This window comes from Letharia columbiana (assembly GCF_014066305.1).
Source record: "Letharia columbiana isolate WasteWater2 chromosome Unknown Sc0000010_s0, whole genome shotgun sequence".
Lineage (NCBI taxonomy): Eukaryota > Fungi > Ascomycota > Lecanoromycetes > Lecanorales > Parmeliaceae > Letharia > Letharia columbiana.
The window spans coordinates 958,531-977,718 of record NW_023501047.1 but is presented as its reverse complement, the minus strand read 5'-3'; the positions used below and the strand labels follow the sequence as shown (position 1 = coordinate 977,718).

Sequence of the window (19,188 nt, the reverse complement as noted above, 5' to 3'; positions counted from 1 at the left end):
CGGTTGTTTGAGGCAGAATGGAATAAGACGAGTCGCATATCAGGCTTGGAAGCGTAGGGTCCTCAAGAAGTTGCATGCACATTTGCACCGAATGAAAATAAATCGATCCAGCGGATAATTCATTCCCTGATATTATATTTCTGTCTCTTCGCAGAAATCGATCATCTTACAGAGTAGAAGAATAACAATGATACTCGTGACTGGGTCGGGCGATGACTCTGAGTACCTACAAGTAGGTCGAGCACCAGAATAATGGTTTCGATTCGAATGGACAGTAGCAAACGGGCGAAAGACGATGATATCAAAATTATGAGCGGCGTCATAGTCTCTCGTATGCCGTCCTCAAATATGGGTATGTAGAGTACAATGATTGACTGATTGACTGACTGACTGACTGACTGACTGACAGTGAGGTTTGGTGATTGGTCAAATTCTCCTAAGTATTGATGACGCTACTGTATACCCCCCCCCCCCGGCACAATTGCGGGCTGGTGCGGGACCCGAGAATCGGACATCTCGGCAGCTTCTATATCTGATACTTTATTTATATACTCGTAGCAAATGATGTAATTCTTTCATACGCAATCCTTCACCCGCCCTATAGTTTGTCCTCTCTGTATATTCATAAATATATATTTATTCTAATTCCCCAGATTCAAGCTTCTTTGAACAAACAGCACACTGCAATTCGGACACAATCATCATGCCTCGCGTATTCCTCATTACCGGAACCTCAACCGGCTTCGGTGCCAATTTGGTTCAAGAGGTGCTTGATAGAGGAGACTTCGCCGTTGCTACGGCCCGCAAGCCCGACTCTCTCTCCTTCAAAGGCACCTCCTCCCACAACTACCTTGCCGTCAAGCTCGATGTTACAGATCCCTCAAGTATACAGTCTGCTTTCGCCGCCGCTCTTGATAAGTTCGGACGAATTGATGTCGTTGTCAACAACGCCGGTTACGGCCTGGCAGGGCCTTTCGAAGAGCTATCAGATACTCAGATCAAGACTCAGATGGATGTCAACTTCTTTGGCTTGATTGCCGTGACGCGAAAGGCCATGGAGGTTATGAGAGATCAGAAGCCGAGCGGAGGTTTGGTTCAGCAGGTAACTTCAATTGGTGGTCAAAGAGGGTATGCGATATCGTCGAACAGAGACGGTGTATTTGCGATTAATGTGCAATAGAGTGCCCAACTTCTCCATTTACTGTGCAAGTAAGTGGGCTGTAGAGGGTTTCACGGAAGCTATTTCGCAAGAAGTCAAGCCCGATGTAAGCACCCTTTCTGAGCGATCTCTCTTCGCAAAATCCTTTTTCCCCCAAGTGGACTTTTCACTGCGGCACAAAGGTTATCAAACCAAAGCTGACGCTGATGTTGTGTAGTGGGGAATCAAATTTACCTGGTATGGTGCACTAAGGTTGATCTAATTGAGTCCCGCTGATCATCCTTAGCATTGAGCCTGGAGGATTCCGTACAGACTGGGCTGGACGGTCCATGGCGTTCCCCGAGAAGAGGCATCCTGCCTACGACCACATTGACGTGCAAAAGGCCATGGGTGCAAGGCACGGGACACAAGCCGGAGATCCTATTAAAGGGGCGAAGGCCATGTATGAGCTTGCAGTTATGAAGGATCCACCGCTGCGAGTCGTCGTTGGTACTGATGCCTACAAAGCGATTATGGGGAAGATCGATTCGTATGGAGAGAACTATAAGAAGTATGAGAAGATATCAAATAGCACAGATGTGGAGGGCTACAAGGCTCCGTAAGCCGTCTCAATGACCCCCTGACCGAAGAAAAGAGGACGTGATAGAATGCTACAGAGGAAAACTGTACGCAGATATGTGGATATGTGTAAAAACTAGCAGCGACTGGTGGCTAATGCCTTCGCATTTGAGAAACAAAATGCCAAAGCGATGACGCTCATGGGGTGACGAGTGTTTGCGCCAGCATGGTCACGTTTGAGACGCACACCCGCCAGCACATAGCCAGCTCCCCCCAAAAAAGTGCTTGTTAATGCACGTGGTTTCCACTCAATCAAGTAAACAATGTGCCGAATGAATGAGTAGCTTCCCTCATCCGGCTCTACCGTGCAAGTCCTGTCTCTGGCGCCTCTCTTATCGTGCCTCTGCCCACCAAACCCAACGCTCCATGGCAAATATCAAACTCAGACTCCACGTATCGGCCCTCGATCACCAAGAATTCCCATAAGCCATCCATAGCATCTTTCAGAATGTCCCAGGTAAGACGGTAGTCCGGCCGAGAAGGAACCACGTTAATTGCAGCCCCGTAGCCCAGGTCCTCGTGGAAAGGGTCTTCACTCTTGGGAAGCGGCCCGTCGCCCCCTTGTTCAAGCTTCTGCTCGCAGTAAATGCGAGCGCTGTTGATAGTGTTATGCACCCCCGCTTCCTTGCACGGGAAGCCCAAGTGGAAGTAGAGTGTTGTTATGGTGTTGGGAACGTGATATTCTATGCCTGAGTCTTCCACTAGATTAGTGATGTTGAGTGGTTGAACGGTGATGGGCGATGAAACATGAGGGAGGATGTTGAGATGACTGCTGGTGAGATTGCTAGTAGGTAAGTATGGAGCGGATAGGACGGTTGGGACGAGAGTGTACTGAACCAGGACCAAAAAGCACAAGTACTGAAAGCCAGCCATGCTAGGATCAACGAGACCAAAACAACACGTTGGGAATGGCAGAGGCTGTATAAAGTAATAAATGCAGAACGCGAGTAACTGTTTGGCGTCAGAAACTTACAGCCAAAGAACAAGAGCCCATCTGCGGTTCTCATGCAAGGCGAAAAGCGACTTGTTATACATTTTCGGTAGCCATACATTTTCCCTAAGCTATGTAGTAGGCGCGAAGCGATTGGCGACCTTTTGCCAAGTGAGATAGCTACAAACGGGACGCTCATTTTTGATTAGCCATAGATGTATACTGCTGTACTCTGCCTAAGGCGATGAATAGCTAGGGCGCTAAACAAAATAAGGTTCACGAGTGTATGGAAGATGCAAAATTCAACAGATGATGGCCGAAGACATTGAGAAGTCGTGGTCGTTGCAAGGCGATTTTGACTTGATATTTTGAGGAACGTAGCGGACCGGTTGATGAGATGACTTCAGTTGAAAATGATACATCGATTTTACTATAATTCGTAGAAATAAATGAAATCACGACTAGGAAAAGCATACTCTGTCGTACCTCCCCTGAGGCTAAGAATCAGAAAAACTCACTTGCCATGCCATTTCCAGCCCTTTGCCGCGTACAATTTGACGTCATACCTCAACTTCTGCTCCGGGTTTTGTAGTACATCAGCTGCGTGGCCTACCATGGCGGCTGCCGCATCGATTTTGACACGTTCAGAGTCAGACATCCCCTCTTTCTTCAATTTGTCTGGATGGACTTCGACACGTCTGCGCTTGGCAGCGCTCTTGATCTCCTTATCCGTAGCGTGAGGGCCGATTTTTAAAGTAGCGTAATGATCTGGTAAATCTTCTTTGGCCTTTACACGTGGCACCTCCTGATGGTATCTCTCCTCGTGATCCCCATGAGATGCTTCGTTCCTCTTGGTTCTGAAGCTTTGTCCCCGGCGACTTTCGCTTCTACTGCTGTGGGGACTTTCTTCACGGCGACTGCTGCCGCTCTCAGGATTTCCCTGACTGCGATCATCGTTCGTTGCATATTTGCGATTGCTGTGGCTTTTTGATCTGCTGGAACGACCGTCTGTATATCTTGGCTTAGGCTCCTTTGGCTGCGAGTGTTTTGCATGTGCGTTGCTGGGATGTCTTCGCCGCTCTTCAGCTGAGGGTTGCCATGTTGGATCTCTATGACCTTCGTCAGAGGAATACCGTTCGTCTTTATCATCTGGATCTGACGAAGAACAAGAAGGAGCGCGCCGCCTCTGTCGGTAGCCGGATGTAGACCGATGACTGTCATAAGCAGTGGACTCCCTACGACGATGATGAGAAGTCGCGGACTCACCGCTGCTGGTGTGGATTCGACCGGATGTAGACCGATGACTGTCATAAGCAGTGGACTCCCTACGACGATGATGAGAAGTCGCGGACTCACCGCTGCTGGTGTGGATTCGATACTCCGTCACTGTAACTTTGCGACTCGCCATGGAAATGTTGCGAGGATCGTGATAATCAGAGCTGACATAAGAATGATGGCTTCTGAGACCTTCATGGAGAACATGCGATCTGTAGCTCTGATGAGATGAGAGGGCATGTTGGGGCAGAGGATGAGAGTAGTCCTCATAGTCTTCATAGGTTGCGTGACCGGAGTCGCTGGTATGTGGGTACGCCCTCCTCGAAGACTGATGTCTTGATGAATAAGACATCTTAGATAGACAGCCAGAAAAGATTCAGTTGACTTAGTGGGGAAGGTTGGCAGCGTCGTTCAATCAGTGAACGCTGTGTACTCCTTGAAGAATGGTTAAACGGTTGGTTCGGAAGATAAGATCGAAATTGATCTTTTGAATTTGTCTGGAAAGTTTTTGAAGCAGACGTAGCCATCTTGTAGGCCTCTGTTCAGACCCTTTGATCCAAAATGCTGGTCAACAATGGGCTGCAATTCAGATCTCATTGTCTTCAACACAAAGGCTTTGCGGAAAGAGCGAGGAACAAGACCATTGACGGACCATGAACAATCCACAAAATCCGTAACACATTCATTGTCCACAGGTTGAAGCCTGCATGGTAACAAAGGATCAGGGACATTACCGTTGTTGCGGGACAATAGAAGAACGCAGACATGCAAAATCGCGCTAGACAAAGACCGGGGCATCGAGCCTACTATCGGTTCGTATCTAGTAAAAGGGAAAAATGGGCCAAGTCTCTGGAGATGGAGAAAAGGCCAAGTCTCAAGTTCCCTTGATCGAAGTTGTGAGACGTTGGCCTGGGCCTCGGCCGAAGCTGTGTATACTCCCCTCCCTTAGATATAGAGCCGGGGACTCATGATTCACGGAGACAGCAACGCGTTCGTAACGACTGTGCGTTGTCTGTGTAGACTTTGCTCTTAGCTCACGAGAAGTTACATGGCTGGCCACTAGACCTTTTCTTGAAGGTTGGGTGCTCGTCTTCCTGGGCCCCTTTTTAAGCGGAATTAGGTTTCAACAGCGTATTTGGGTTCCATAGAATTAAGTACAACTGTGTACCATTTTTTCATCTCTTTGTCGGGATGAATTTTTCCCAAGAGAAGACCAAAGGCAATTCGGCTCGACAAAGCAGTGACAGACACCACGACTAAGATCAATCCCACAGAGCTGGGGCGCGATAGACATTGCAATGTGTGGACGACGTATGCCCCTGGCAATAATCTATCCAGATTTGGGCATCGAAATGATGCGGAGGATGTCCACTTGCCTTTTGATCGTTGCACACGTGCGCTTGATATTCTAAGATATTTTTCCATGAACTGCCTCGTGCAGCTACCTCCAGTCCCTAGAATTCAAGGCCTGCTTCCTTGCCAATTCTTCTGCTTCTTTCTTCCAGTGTTCTGGTATGAGGCCTCATAAGCTTTTGCACATAGGCAAACGGTAACCCAGCCCCGTCCACTGCGTCCTGGATTCCCATGTTCATGCGGTGGATGTACGCTTTCTGAGGATTACCATCCACCACCCTTCTACGTTCGATATAAACAAGCACATCCTTCTTCCTTCTCTGAAGGCTAACGTCAATTGCTTTTCCGTCCTTTGACTCCCAAAAGTCTATAGCGATCATTTCTTTAGTATAAGCAAATGGGACGCCCTCGTTACGGTCAAGTCAGTCTTCGTCGGAGGAGGAAGTGAGATTGTAGACATGACCGTACACTTCGTCTTCGGGTTTTGTCGAGGAGACTATGTTCGCGTAGCCACGGTCTGTGCCTTGTTATTAGCCTGGCGGAGGTCTATTGCGAGCTTTATGTTATATATAGAGCACCACTGATGATCCAGCGATATTGGGCCAGATGACCTGAGAAGATCAGTCGACTATTGAACCTGTTGTAGCTCCAGCAAGACTCACCGACTCCCACGTATGTACTTTTTGGACATCTAAGCATCATTTGCTCTCTCCATAAGTTGCTTCCACACGCAAAGTATAGTCTTGGCCGAGCTCGAGATTGGAGGGCGGTCATGTTGCCTCAGCGAACAAGAGGTAGAGTCATTGAGCGAAGGTGTTTTTCAATGTCGATACTATTACTATCTATTAGAATTCCTTTCATGCAGGACATTGTCGAGCAGGACCCCGAGGAGATATGGCTCTGTGGGAACGATAAAGCAAACACAAAGACATCAGGACTAGTTTCAGACCGGGTGGTTCTTTGGAATACAGGACGTCCTTTTTTCTTCTGTTTCTTCCGAAGATTCGCAGAGGCACCTTCCATCACCCGGGATGAATGCGGGACTGAATCAGGTCAAGCGCTAGGGCCGTAAAGAGCTATTCGAAAAAGGACATGACCAGAACACCCAAATTTCACACTTTCCATTCACAGTCTACGGATGGCTTTTACCTACAAAGCGGCCACCTGTAATGCTGAACATGGCGCATGTAAAGTCCAACTGTTGTCAGCGTGGTGATGGAGCAGCCTTCCACTTCGAGCAATGTCACAGGTACCTTTCTACCTTGCCGTTAAAGCGTCCAAAGATTACCTCTCCCCGCAACGAAGCTGTGAAGCTGACTTCTGTTATGATCTAGTGGAATACGCGGATCCATCTGGTACATATCCCTCCCTAAGCCCTGAGCTTCGCCGTCGACTACCTCTGCGTCATCTCCACTGGAAATCATCATCACGCCCCGTTCGAACTATCGACTCTCTCCACGTTACGCTCATTGCGGACGAAGGACCGCTCGATGCCAACGACAACCGGCCAGCACCCAAGGGCGAGAGCCCGCGGAAAGAGAGAAGGCATCAGATCCCTGGCTTACGACAAACGCCATATCTGAAAATTTATTTCCTGCAATGCATTGACGTTGATAATTACAAGGTGAATTCAAGAAAGTTGCTGCGAGATTGGGTCAAAGATCACACTCCACCATCTCAAAGCAGTACCTCGCTCACCAAACAAGAGAATCATGATGCTTTCGAATGGCTCATTGTTCACGTGCTTCCAGCATCTGCGGACGAAGATACATCCAGACCCTCCAGTGTTGCCAGAACCGAGTCAGAGAAAAGGTCAAGCTCTTCAAGATGGCCTTCGCGCAGCTCCTCTAGCGTCATTGAAAAGATACGTGTGGATTTCAATGGAACGTCTAAGAACGCCGTGGATCGTGTTGCTCAAGTCCAGGTAGCAGACTATCCGGGAGAGGACTCAGGGGGGGGCCAGCTACGATCTCAAGACGACAAGAATGGCTGGGGAGATTTTGTCGCAAAAATGAAGTCACTGATACTAGCATCTTTTGACCTGAGAGTGAACCAATATGAGGAAGATATTAGGGAGAAAGAGCTGCAAAGGAACCTTCCTGGTTGGAACTACAATACGTTCTTCGTTTTGAAAGAGGGTCTCGCTAGGGGCTTCGAAAATGTCGGGTTGACGGAGGACGCTTTAACTGGCTATCACGAGCTTGCTGCTGGCCTGAATGCGATCGTGGATGTTCAAAGTGGTAAGGACACTACTGAACAGCAGGCAGCCCTTTTCAGCGACTATACAGAGGATCTGGTTGAGTCATTCAAGCAGATGAAACGATGCAGCAAAAGCACTCAAACATCGTGGCACGAGAAGCCGCAGGTTGTTGATCTAGGTGCCTGCATTTTAAATACAGATCGGAAACCCTTCCGAGATCTGATCCTTGCGAATAAAATCTCCTCTTTTGACTTCCAATGTTACGTCTTCGCCCGTCAAGTGTCCCTTCTGTTGCGTCTAGCAGACGTGGCTGTTCAAAGTTATCCCCCAACGAATGGTGCGATCGTTGGAGGTGGCAGCGACGCGCATTTTGATGTCGGCACCCGATTCTTGAAGCCCAGTGGCGAAGATCGAGAAGACCTTACCATACTCGCCGAAGTGGCTCAGAGAGCTTCCAATTTCATCAACTCCGTTGCTACAACTATTCGAAATGACATCAGGTCTGGGATACACCCATCAGACGACGACCAGGATGAAAATGGTGGCTTCTCATATATCGTGCACGAAGAGATTGTTGAAAATCTGGTAGCATCGTGGGTTTTCTCTGCAAGCAGATGCATCCTGGAAGCAACATCGGCAAATTCACTGTCTGCTCAGCTTGATCCTCTTTTACGTCAGCTGAAGTCTTCCATTAAATCAAGCATGGGGGACAACGAAAGGGGGGTGGGACCTATCATTGACACCGTCTATCGTAAGGGTCTACCTGACAGAACAAGCTCACTGAAAGCTCACGCTTCCGTGTTGTCACACCCGCCTATTCAGGAGAACTTTCCCTCGGTGACCTTATTGGATGCCGTAAGACTACTACCGCCTGCTACCTTCCATCCAGGTGCTCAAGAACTAGCCTCGCGGCGAGGAGATTTACTTGCTCTGGCCAGACGAGCTCTTAGTGGTCTTGGGCTTCAACATGTTAATCGTCAAGGAGGTCTGGCTGATTTAGGCATGGTATCTGGGGCTGAAGAGGAAGAGATGCACGATGTGAAGCTGGAAGACACCAGAGAGCAAGAAGAAAAGCCGCTCGAGAGCTTACCAGTCACTGCACGAGCTCCAACCACCGCTGGGTTATGCAACAGAAAGTTATTCTCGGCTTTGCAGTCGAAAAATGACTTCTACCAGGCGTTTGAGGTATGTTAAGCTCGAAAGTTGGGTAGTTAGCGAGGCGTTGATGTACCTTCTTCCAGGAATCGACTGTATCAACGCTAGCCAACTATGTCATCGGTGGAAGAACTAAAGCTGCTGAAGGAATGACCGTGGACCTCGCAGTTACACGATTGTAAGAGTCTTTTGGCTAGACGCTCTGCAACACATCTAACTGCTAGCAGCCTGCTCGAAGACTACGAGGTGGCGGCATCTTATTTTCGTCAGCTGACCCCGTTCTACGCGAAAGATGACTGGTCGGACTTGGAATTGCTCATGCTTGACTTGTACGCCCAGTGTCTTCATCATATGGAGCGAAATGAGGATTACGTCCGCATTGGATTGAAGGTATTGGCCAAGACGATTCGAAGCAAGGCCGCTATCAAACAGCAACCACAAGAAACATTGACGAAGCTTGCAAATATTCACCAGCCTCCACAGTGTGCGATGGGCAGTTTAAGTGGTATCTTAAGCGCCTCGAAATCACTGAAAGAACTGGTATCACTACCGATGGATACTTACTTCGACCCTATCGACATGGGAATGTATGTTCGTCATTCGCCTGACGACGATGGCTTTCAATTTCCACTTGTGTTAAGGAGTCTTTTACCAGAAAGCTTCCTGGCCGAGTCAGTGCGAGTGCAAATTCTCAGTGTAGAAGAGGATCAGCGCTCTGAGCTTTGGCTCCATGCCAACGGCCAAAATATCGAACCCGGCACGTCTAGTATATGGCTTGGCTCAAATGTGAGTTGGTTCTGTTCAACTCCCTATGCTACGGTCGCTCACAACGCATACAGACGATGTTCCCAGCCTGGTATGTCTTGAATCAGGTCACGATTCTTTCTGGAAATATCCTCTTTTCTCACAGTCTTTCTCCGCCATCCGACGGCCTCCCCTTCGCGAGTTCCAGATACTCGACAATATCTGGACTCACCAATCGACGACGTTTGCTACTCTGGCCCCAGTTCAGAAGCCTTGAAGCTCGCCTGTCTCATTCAGAACACATTCATCTCGAGCGAACAAAGTCCATCGCCGTGAAAATATCCAGCGGCTGGAACGAAATAATTCAAGGTAGGCTATCATTACGAGCTGCCTCTGCAGGGCTTCGACTTCACACCGCCCGGGCGGAAATCTGGAACGGCAAAGTCGCTATTACAGACAAGTCACAACCCGGCAGTATCTTCTTCGGTCAATTTCATTCGAATATCACTGCCGACGTGAACATTCCCTACAGCCTTGAGAGTGATCTCAAAGAGATTGTGGTGCGTGCTGAGGTCACTTACGCTACTGAACGCGGGGAATTCGTTTACGCTTGCGGTTCGAAAATCTCTACTGTTCTTCCAATAACAATCAATGTTCGAGATACTTTCAAGAAGAGTGCCCTTTTCTCCACATTCACTGTGGGCACTGCAAATTCGATCCCTGTCAAAATATTGAAATGCACCGTCGAGGGGAACGAAGATTTTAGTGCAACCTCGCAAATCCTAGACAGCGGCGAGCATGATGTTTTCGTTCGCCAGCCACTTTCCTTGATCTCAAGAATATATCGTACCTTGCGGGGGAAGCGTGACTTGGATGCAAACGAAACTGCACAGAGAAAATTGTTTCTACACGTCGAGTATCGATGTCTGGATCAAGAGATCCTCACAGTAGCTGAAATTATTTGTCTAAAGGCCCTCGCAGCTACGCCTATGCAAAAGCTTTCGCGCTTGTTGACGCCTGCATTGCTTGAGACATTACATTCGAGGTTTTCGACTCAACAGCTCGAGATGGCTGGCCTTCTCCGTGAGATCGACGTAGGCACGTTTGATGATTACGGCTGGGACTCTTCGATACTTGCTGGCCTTCCACCGGATCTTGGAGAGGAGCTCGCTAGATGGTTGAGAAATTGGCACGACGTTCGTGTCTCTTACATGCTTATGTTCAACGTTACTGACATTGTCTCAGGATCATCCCACGATCTCGTTTAGGGATATTGATCGAACGTTGCGGAGGCAACATCTTACGGTTCCATTCGATGTACCTCATGTACAGATTTTACATACAGTACAAATGCGTCCCATGCATAATCGTGCAGCGCCATGTTTGCAGCCGGACTTTCTCGCCCTCGGATCTGCCTTGCCATTGGAGGTCGTCATACGTCACACACGCAAGTGGTGGGATGGTGATGCGAGGTCAAGAAATGATGGCAAACCCTTGGACTTCAAGTACGAAGTGCATGCTCTTCCCGATGATTGGACTATTGGGGGACAGAGGAAGGGCCACTTTAGCGCAAAGGTAAGCTATTCAGCTGGTTTATAACCCCTCGTCGCTCACAATTATAATAGGCAGATGAGAGTTTAAACTTTGCAATTATCCTCTTGCCACAACGTACAGGTCACTTGATGTTTCCTTCCATTGACATACATCTTTCTCATCCAGCCCATGTTTCACACCGGCCTGACGATCGAGAAGATTCGGCAGAATCATGGATTTCCTGTGAGACGGATTACCAACACCAGTCCGAAACAATCCTGGTTGTCTCTGGTCTGAGTAGCACGACTGTCAGCATCGATCCTAGTAGCATGGTAGGTGGGACGTGGCTTGTCGGGTCGAAGAGCAGATGATTTCGCGACCATGTTTTCCCCGCAAAACCTAAACTATATAATGGACCTCGCTCGTCGGTTAAAGTAGCTCACTTGTGGGGAAGGGCTGTGGATTCGAAGCCAGAACCCGTGCGGTTGCTCTAATTTAGTCAAGACCTAGGGTTGCCGTACTGCTTACGTTGCCCACGAGCACACGCTCAGGGTCTGATCTCGCTCCAATCGACGCGGGAACTCCTTCTGATTCCATTGCTTCGCCACTGATAGCCTTGGAGATGAAGAATGGGCACGGTCAATCGACTGTCAAAGAAACAATGGGTAATTGATGGTGACTGATGGTGTGGGGCAGTGGTAGGCACATCGGGTCCAAAGAGCACGTGCTTCTACTCAAGAGGGTCAATCCCAGCAACACTCCAAGCAGTACGCCCGGGGTTGATGAAAGATAAGGTAGAGGCTTGAGTGTTGAGTGTTGGAGCAAAAGGTAGCATTGGACTGGCAGAAGGAGGCATGGATAAGACAAAGTCATGTATGCAGTAACGATACCACGCTGTCTCCACTCGGCCTTGCGGCCCTGTCCAGATAGGTACAGAGTAGATTGAGTAATGTCTTTGAAAAAGTGGGCCTCCCGCTACCACGTTGACTCCTCGTTCATTTCTGCATTGCTCGCGGATGACTTCTCAGGTATATCATCACATAAAAGGGAGGAAAGGGCGTTTATCGAATAGAATTGAGGATGTCGTGTTGAAAAGGATGGGATGGAAGGCTTGCGATTCTTTCTCGTACTTCATCCTGTTGCTTGTGCCAGGATTTGCTACCGAGATCTCAGGCAAGAAGGATCTGAGACCGCCGACCGGCCCATTCCCTTACTTTACCTACTTTAGTTTCAAACGAGTGAGCCCCTCGTTTAAGCGTAAACTAAGTTTCGATTAGTGTAAGACCCTGCATGTTAGTTTCTCCCAACAGTTTTATTAGCGCTGCATCTGCAACTGCCCATCCTTGTAAGATGATGCAAATTGTTGCATCGACCCAGGTACAATCTTTCTTGAAGTTTTTTTTTTGATCGAGAAGGCATACGGATAGAATATGCCCATTGGCTCTTGCATTTGTTTCCATTATCCAATTATCCAGTGATTCAATGATTCAATGATTCAATGATGCAATTGCATGTACAGTGAGTAATGAGTAGCGTCCAATAGTCGCCAGTGGCGCTGGGTAAGATGATCTAAAGTACCCCACGTAAAAATCATGGGTATTGTTCCTTGAATTGTTGTGGAATGGTGGATCATAGCCCAAATCAACATGCTATTCGTATATACAGTAGAGACAGAGGATAGTCGTAGCCATTGAGAAGTCAAGAATGGAGCACGCTTTTTAATGAAATTCATCATCATAGTCATTTGCTTGCCGTGTCCTTGTGTCCTTTTGTCCTTTTCCTAAGGTACCTGAATGCAACTAGCGTCTGGGATTCATTTTTTCGTTACTTACCGAGGTACCCATTATTAAGAGTATTGAGCACATATCATTCCTCCCTTGAACACACACTTCACACTTCACACTTCACGCTTCAATCCTCACCTACTCTGCCTATGCTGTCCGACTTGCAACATATCTGTCAAGCTGACTTAATACTTTAACATCTAAAAATACCAATTGTCATCTATACGACCACACCGAACCACACAACCACACTTTCTCTCCACCTCTCAAACCACCCTTTTCCCCCAGCCCGCCTCGAAGATATTACCGTGCACACATCGCAGAACCTTCTCAATCATAATCCTTTCATTTTCACAACAATTAGTCAACTCTGACACACATTCAACAAGGCATATTCTCCAACATGTCAACCGTAGCATTCTCACGTAAGAGTGTCTTGCAGACTCCAGTCGTAGAGTCTCTACCCTCATCCTCCTCAAATTCCATCTCAGCGACTCCCGACCGCACACCCTCTCAATCTCACTCCTCAACCTCTCTTTCCTCACTTGCTTCAGACAGTGAGGTCGACGTCCAAAAATCCGCGGGAAATTTGGTCAATAACAAACAGTCAAGCGACTTGGTTGATACGAAACTGTCAGGTCAATCGGTCACTTCGGAAGCGCAATATGGCAGATTGGTTGACACCTATGGCAATGAATTCCAAGTTCCGGAGTTCACCATCAACGATGTTCGTGCTGCTATTCCCAAGCATTGCTTTGAGCGCTCGGCGGCCCGGGGCTTGATGTACGTTGCCAGGGATATTTTCTCCCTTGCTACCACCTTCGCTCTCTTTCATCTATTGTGGACTCCGGCAAACGTTCCTTCGGATAGCGTCCGTGCAGCTGGATGGGCACTTTATACTTTCATTCAGGGATGCTTTGGTACCGGTTTGTGGGTCATGGCCCATGAATGTGGCCACCAGTCTTTCTCTCCCTCCAAGACACTGAACGACACTGTCGGCTTCATTTGTCACTCGGCACTCCTGGTCCCCTATTTCTCTTGGAAGATCTCTCATGGCAAGCACCACAAGGCGACCGGACACCTGGAACGTGACATGGTTTTTGTCCCTAAGACTCGCGAGCAGTATGCGTCAAGGATTGGAAGGGCTGCCCATGAATTAGCTGAGCTTGCCGAGGAGACTCCCATCGTCACTGCGGGCTCTCTCATTGGTCAGCAGCTTGCGGGATGGATCTTGTACCTCTCCCTTAACACAACTGGTCACAACAGTCATACCCGTCAGAAAGAAGGTCGTGGTCAGGGCAAGAAGAACGGCTGGGGTGGTAATGTCAACCATTTTGATCCCTCAAGCCCTTTGTATGAGGCCAAGGACAGCAAGTTGATTCTCGCGAGCGATTTGGGGCTGGCTGCGGCAGCCGGAATTCTTATCCTGATTGGGAAGAATTTTGGCTGGGCGAACTTGGCTGTGTGGTATTTCCTTCCATATCTGTGGGTCAATCACTGGCTGGGTAAGCTGTTCTTCCTCCTCAACCTGAACATCGCTAACAAGGTCCGTAGTTGCAATCACCTACCTTCAGCATACCGATCCCTCCCTCCCTCATTATGAGGACGCTGGTTGGAACTTCGCTCGCGGCGCTCTTGCAACCGTCGACCGTGAATTCGGCTTCATCGGTCGGACCCTCATGCACGGCATTGTCGAGACGCACGTCCTTCACCACTTTGTCTCCACCATCCCTTTCTATAACGCCGACGAGGCCTCCGAAGCCATCAAGCCCATCCTGGGTCGTCACTACCGCTCCAACGTTGAAGGCGGTCCCTGGGGTTTCATTAAGGCTATGTGGACGACTGCTCGAACTTGCCAGTGGGTCGAGCCCTCCGAGGGCGCTGAGGGACTCGGCAAAAGCATCCTTTTCTTCCGCAACCGCAATGATAATGGTCTCCCACCTGCGAAAATGACTCCGCTCGAATCCTGAAGGAGGGGTAACCGCGCATTACCCCTTATGAGTGATGAGTTCACGTAGCGACATCAAAGAACAATATTTCTACATCGACAACAGTTCGTACATAGATAGTCATCTTCCTTGGCGTCCGCTTTCGACTTTCGGAATACCTATTACGCAACTCCTTCTTCTCATGCATACCTACCGAGCACCGATGACGAGTTTCCCACTCGGCGTCACGGTTGCCCTATGCCATGCCATTTCCTAAGTACCACCTCGAACACCCGACTGTTCAGGATATTCTACCATTCTCCGGCTTCGATATTCTTGGTGAAAGTTGCACATCAGCATGACAGAAAAGCACTTTGTTCCCTTCTCCATGAGCGAATTGGCGTTTACAACCGATGCTCATTTGTGGCCCTATCGTGGGCATTGCCGTGATAGACGCATGTCGAAGCATTCCCTGCATCAGCGTTCCATAGACCGTTAGATATCCCCTATAGACAGCATTCAATCAACTCTGTTTGTCATTACGCAATGTGAAAGAGTGAAGGAAAGTAGGAAAGGGCGAGGGTATGTGGTTGGGGGATAACTTCTTCCAGATCCTTCCCACGCCGTGGACTGCGGCTGTTGACGGATAGGAAAATGTGGGGTGCAGGACGCTTGTCGTCTGTGCCATTTCTCATGCAACTGTTTTCTTCCGCACAGATGGAATGCATCTTCACGCCCCTCTTCCTAGATTCGTTTCTGGTACGGAAATACCACTCAGCTGATTCATCGACTACAATGTCACCGCCATGTCTGTGCAGAAGCAGGTTTCATGACAAGACATCCACTGCCCTGCATTCGCTTCATCCGTTGGTTTGATATGCTCGAGGATGTTGACCCATCCTATCTTCTATTGCTCCTGCAAGATCACCGAGATGCGTGATGTCATGTTCCACTTTGTACCAAGTCAATAAACTATCAATGGAAGGTCTGATTCTCGACTCTGGTTGAACAAATTCATTTTTATGTCAACGAATCTATGTGACAGGACAGGGCCCTTATAGCATCCACGGCGAATCCTCCACCAACGTCCCAAGCATATCATTCCGACATGGAAGCAGCGCCTCGCACAGGTGATATCCAAAGCAAGCCCGTTGCATCCCGCTCACAAATTCAAAGAAATAGCAAAGTCATGACAATCGTGCCGCCCATGAGTGATAATACGAACATCCTTGTGAAGGGGAAGTAACGATGTTGATACCGGCTATGGACAAGATGCCAGGTCGTAAAGGCAGGAGACGAAAACAAGACGTGCTTTTATACCGCTGCTGATCGGTGTAGTGAATGATCAAGGTGGCGCCTAGTGAAAGCCAGAAAGTAGATCGTAGGGACCGCTCGCTACGAGTGATCGAATGAAGGCGTGGTTACGAAAGTCTAGGCGCAGCAAATGAGGTATATCCAGCGAAGACGCGAATATAGGTGATCTGTCTGCACCAGCATGTGTGCCTGAAAAAATTAAGAGGTAGAGAGGCGAGCGACCCAACATTATTGACCAGCAAGACTTGGGCTCCAAGGCGAACGTTGTGTCCCGTAGAAACATGGCTTCAGTTCAGCGAGGCGAAAGCCAAATTTAGCGATAATGACGACGCCTGTCACCAAAGGTTAATATACGCATTCAACGGGTTCGGGGAGTACACTACTAACCCAGATGGATCGATTGGGCTTGGGCACTTCTTCGTTTGATGCGAACCATCCGCGCGTTTGTAGACCAGAAGATTTCGAGACCTCATCATGGCTATTTCACTGTATATATCCTCTAGTTCGCCAGTGTCTGTCTCAATTTGCTCGCGGTCTCGACCTTGGTCAGTACTACTAGGGCGCATGCCAGAGTGCAGTGGCTGATCCATATGGGTTTCGCTAAACACTTTGCCGTAGCCTCGTTTTCCCGAGCGTGCTGACATCGGATCGGCGCTTGGTGGTTGGTCTATGGCGTAAGAGGAATACGTAGACGAAGCGGAAGAAGGCATGACTTGTCTTTGAATACTGTTAAGTGGTGACTGGGGCTCGTACTTTGGCTCTACTGCTCCCTGTTGATAGGTATGGTCCATCTTGAGGGGAGGTAGTGATGTCGGCGGTTGTCCATACCCATTCATGGTATTGATGGGAGTGGTAGTTCTAGACGCAGGCTGCTGTTGCTGAGCGCAGTACGCTTGCTGTAACGCAGGATGATTATTGACATATGTATTCATTGTGTTCGGAGGCAATGACTGATGGTTGAGGGGCATCCCTGCGGACGCTCTCCTGTTATCTGTTGCCGGACGGTAGTCTGTACTGTCAGAATAGACAGGAGACTGGGCATACGATGGGAGCTGCTGAGGTGGTGGTGGTGGATGATAGTTGTAATTCTGGGGAGCTGACATTTGGCGAGCGTGATAGCTGGTCGGATACTGATAGTTGGGACTATGCTGAATATAAGGCTGCGGCGCGGGCGGTTGTTGTGTCAGTGGGAAAGCTGGAGTTGCGTATTGAGGAGTCGTGGATCCACCAAAGTTCAAGTGGGAGGTGTAGGAAGTGGCAGACTGAGCTTGAGCTGGAGCTGGAGGTGGAGGCGGTTGCTGATAATTGGAATGGGTGTAAGGCGATGGTGGAAAGTATCCTCCTCCTACCTGGTCTTGCACCGATGGCCGACGACCAGTACTGTAAGGTGTCTGCGGATCCATGCTTCCATTGCTAATCGAGCGCGGTCGATCTGGCGCTTGATGTGATGTCTGGTAATGCTCGGATTGTGTATATGAGGTGTCGTCTTCATACTCCTGGTAGCCGTCGTTGGTTTTGTCTCGGCGTCTCATGCGCACATCGCGGCGGATGCGGACTCGGCAGCCCTGCTCAGCAACGGTACGGCTAAGCGGCGTGCTCTCTGACAGCCCAGGGAACTTCTTTGCGCTGTATACCGCGAAGGGTATTGACTTGACCTCCAGGCGGAAGTGTACATGCGCACGTGGCGCCATGGGATTGCTACTCAGGAGTTTGTCTTTTGATTTTGGACTACCCCCCGGTGGTTCAACATCTGCGTCCTTGTCTTCCTTGAGCTCCTCAAACAGACTGAAGCTCAATCGGTACAACCCTTCATGGCGCACAGACAGATCTGGGAAGATGAAGTATCCTGCTGGATTCGGGCGATCAAGATATGCCATACCAGCCACAGGGGATCCTGTCAGGACAGGGAAGGTTGGCGGTGCTACCGGCAACCTGCCCTTGGCAATCGGCCGAGCATTCTCCAATGTCGTGAACAGGAAGAAGTTGGCATTGTGTGAGAAGGTAACGTCGGTTCTGTTGTCGCGCTCGCCCTCGAAGATCTTGAGCTCTACAACGGGCGGCGGATCCACAGGGCGACGATCCGCAGAGGCTTAGACGAGGTCAGTGATGGCCAGGTGTAAACAGAAAGTTGACATTACACACATTTTGCCCCAGATCCACATGCTCTGGCCCTTTCCGGCTGTTGAATGACTTTGATTTCTGTGCCATGTCAACAGGGACGGTAAGACGGGATAGAAAGAGAATTTACCATATGTAAGCTCCCTGCCATCTTTTGTAATCCTGTTCATTGAAGCTTCCGTCTCATTTTTTACTGGCAAGATGGCTGTAGCCATGATACCGCTCATCCGAGGCACACTTGCCGAATGCTTTGGAATGATCTGGTTTCCAGGCGTGCTATAGACTCAATTGCAGGCAGCAAGTCGATGTTCCACTTGTAAACTTGTCTTGTATGGCGGAGGTCGGTAGTCGGTCGTGGAGAGGAAGAGGGTGATGCCGGGCGCAATGAGATCCAAGGATCCGGTTCTTGGGTCGCTGGCAGCCGGCCGACAGGATTGCGGGAAAAGTTGTCGAGCTGCTGGGCCTCGGGACCTTGGAAAAAATGCCAAGCAAAATAGCTATGTAGAAGGGAAGGTTTGATATAAGGATGATGGTGGTAAATGTGTCGGTGAAACGTGCGAGTTTGCGTGGTTTAATGGCCGTGGTGGTGGTGGAGGTGGAGGTGGAGGTGGAGGTGGAGGTGGATACTAATTATTTTTGGAGAAATGACAGAAGGATAAATTTAATGTGTAGGACGAGGTATGAGGATTGTGGAGATGGGAGATTGTCCAGTAAGGTAAAAGGTAGTAAAATAACGAGTGACGCAGATTTTGAACCGGGCCCCAAGCAAAAGGCTTTCCCTTCCCCTAGATTTCCCGCAAAAGCTTAATTAAATAATTCTTGACAAGCTCACAACGAGCACACAAGCACACCAAGCAAATCCAAGCACTTTCAAGCTCAGATTGTTGCCAGATTGCATGCCACGACGAGCATGTCGCGTTTGAAAATAAAGAGAAAGGAAAATGGGTTGCAGAATGCAAAAGAATGCCTTTGATAGAAGAAGAAGCTGGAGAGAAGGGAAGAAGGGGAGAGGGGGGGAGGGGCCCCCCCCAATCAGCCATTAGCTGCAAGCCTGCACACCTCACACCCACGCACAC

General features: G+C 49.1%; 9 protein-coding genes across 9 annotated transcripts; 4 read left to right on the top strand and 5 right to left on the bottom strand.

The window, feature by feature from the left end:
• Positions 1–703: 703 nt before the first annotated feature.
• Positions 704–1,761, top strand: HO173_004121 (uncharacterized protein; the record flags this gene model as incomplete). Its single annotated transcript, XM_037306045.1, has 4 exons — positions 704–1,128; positions 1,181–1,265; positions 1,377–1,396; positions 1,446–1,761. The coding sequence occupies 4 exons, from the start codon at positions 704–706 to the stop codon at positions 1,759–1,761; spliced, it is 846 nt and encodes a 281-aa protein (XP_037167238.1).
• Positions 1,762–2,077: 316 nt separating this feature from the next.
• HO173_004120 (uncharacterized protein) lies at positions 2,078–2,650 on the bottom strand (the record flags this gene model as incomplete). Its single annotated transcript, XM_037306044.1, has 1 exon — positions 2,078–2,650. The coding sequence occupies one exon, from the start codon at positions 2,648–2,650 to the stop codon at positions 2,078–2,080; it is 573 nt and encodes a 190-aa protein (XP_037167237.1).
• Positions 2,651–3,222: 572 nt separating this feature from the next.
• On the bottom strand, positions 3,223–4,335 carry HO173_004119 (uncharacterized protein; the record flags this gene model as incomplete). The annotated part of the gene is made up of 1 exon (XM_037306043.1): positions 3,223–4,335. One exon carries the CDS (start codon positions 4,333–4,335, stop codon positions 3,223–3,225), a length of 1,113 nt encoding a protein of 370 aa, XP_037167236.1.
• A 1,102-nt stretch (positions 4,336–5,437) lies between these two features.
• Positions 5,438–5,716, bottom strand: HO173_004118 (uncharacterized protein; the record flags this gene model as incomplete). The annotated part of the gene is made up of 1 exon (XM_037306042.1): positions 5,438–5,716. One exon carries the CDS (start codon positions 5,714–5,716, stop codon positions 5,438–5,440), a length of 279 nt encoding a protein of 92 aa, XP_037167235.1.
• Positions 5,717–5,758: 42 nt separating this feature from the next.
• On the bottom strand, positions 5,759–6,110 carry HO173_004117 (uncharacterized protein; the record flags this gene model as incomplete). Its single annotated transcript, XM_037306041.1, has 3 exons — positions 5,759–5,853; positions 5,915–5,947; positions 5,999–6,110. The coding sequence occupies 3 exons, from the start codon at positions 6,108–6,110 to the stop codon at positions 5,759–5,761; spliced, it is 240 nt and encodes a 79-aa protein (XP_037167234.1).
• Positions 6,111–6,576: 466 nt separating this feature from the next.
• Positions 6,577–11,339, top strand: HO173_004116 (uncharacterized protein; the record flags this gene model as incomplete). The annotated part of the gene is made up of 6 exons (XM_037306040.1): positions 6,577–8,721; positions 8,778–8,869; positions 8,919–9,477; positions 9,531–10,631; positions 10,681–11,010; positions 11,061–11,339. The coding sequence occupies 6 exons, from the start codon at positions 6,577–6,579 to the stop codon at positions 11,337–11,339; spliced, it is 4,506 nt and encodes a 1,501-aa protein (XP_037167233.1).
• A 1,816-nt stretch (positions 11,340–13,155) lies between these two features.
• HO173_004115 (uncharacterized protein) lies at positions 13,156–14,722 on the top strand (the record flags this gene model as incomplete). The annotated part of the gene is made up of 2 exons (XM_037306039.1): positions 13,156–14,257; positions 14,307–14,722. The coding sequence occupies 2 exons, from the start codon at positions 13,156–13,158 to the stop codon at positions 14,720–14,722; spliced, it is 1,518 nt and encodes a 505-aa protein (XP_037167232.1).
• A 675-nt stretch (positions 14,723–15,397) lies between these two features.
• HO173_004114 (uncharacterized protein) lies at positions 15,398–15,926 on the top strand (the record flags this gene model as incomplete). Its single annotated transcript, XM_037306038.1, has 2 exons — positions 15,398–15,439; positions 15,726–15,926. 2 exons carry the CDS (start codon positions 15,398–15,400, stop codon positions 15,924–15,926), a joined length of 243 nt encoding a protein of 80 aa, XP_037167231.1.
• A 381-nt stretch (positions 15,927–16,307) lies between these two features.
• HO173_004113 (uncharacterized protein) lies at positions 16,308–18,339 on the bottom strand (the record flags this gene model as incomplete). The annotated part of the gene is made up of 4 exons (XM_037306037.1): positions 16,308–16,326; positions 16,382–18,083; positions 18,137–18,193; positions 18,243–18,339. The coding sequence occupies 4 exons, from the start codon at positions 18,337–18,339 to the stop codon at positions 16,308–16,310; spliced, it is 1,875 nt and encodes a 624-aa protein (XP_037167230.1).
• Positions 18,340–19,188: the final 849 nt, after the last annotated feature.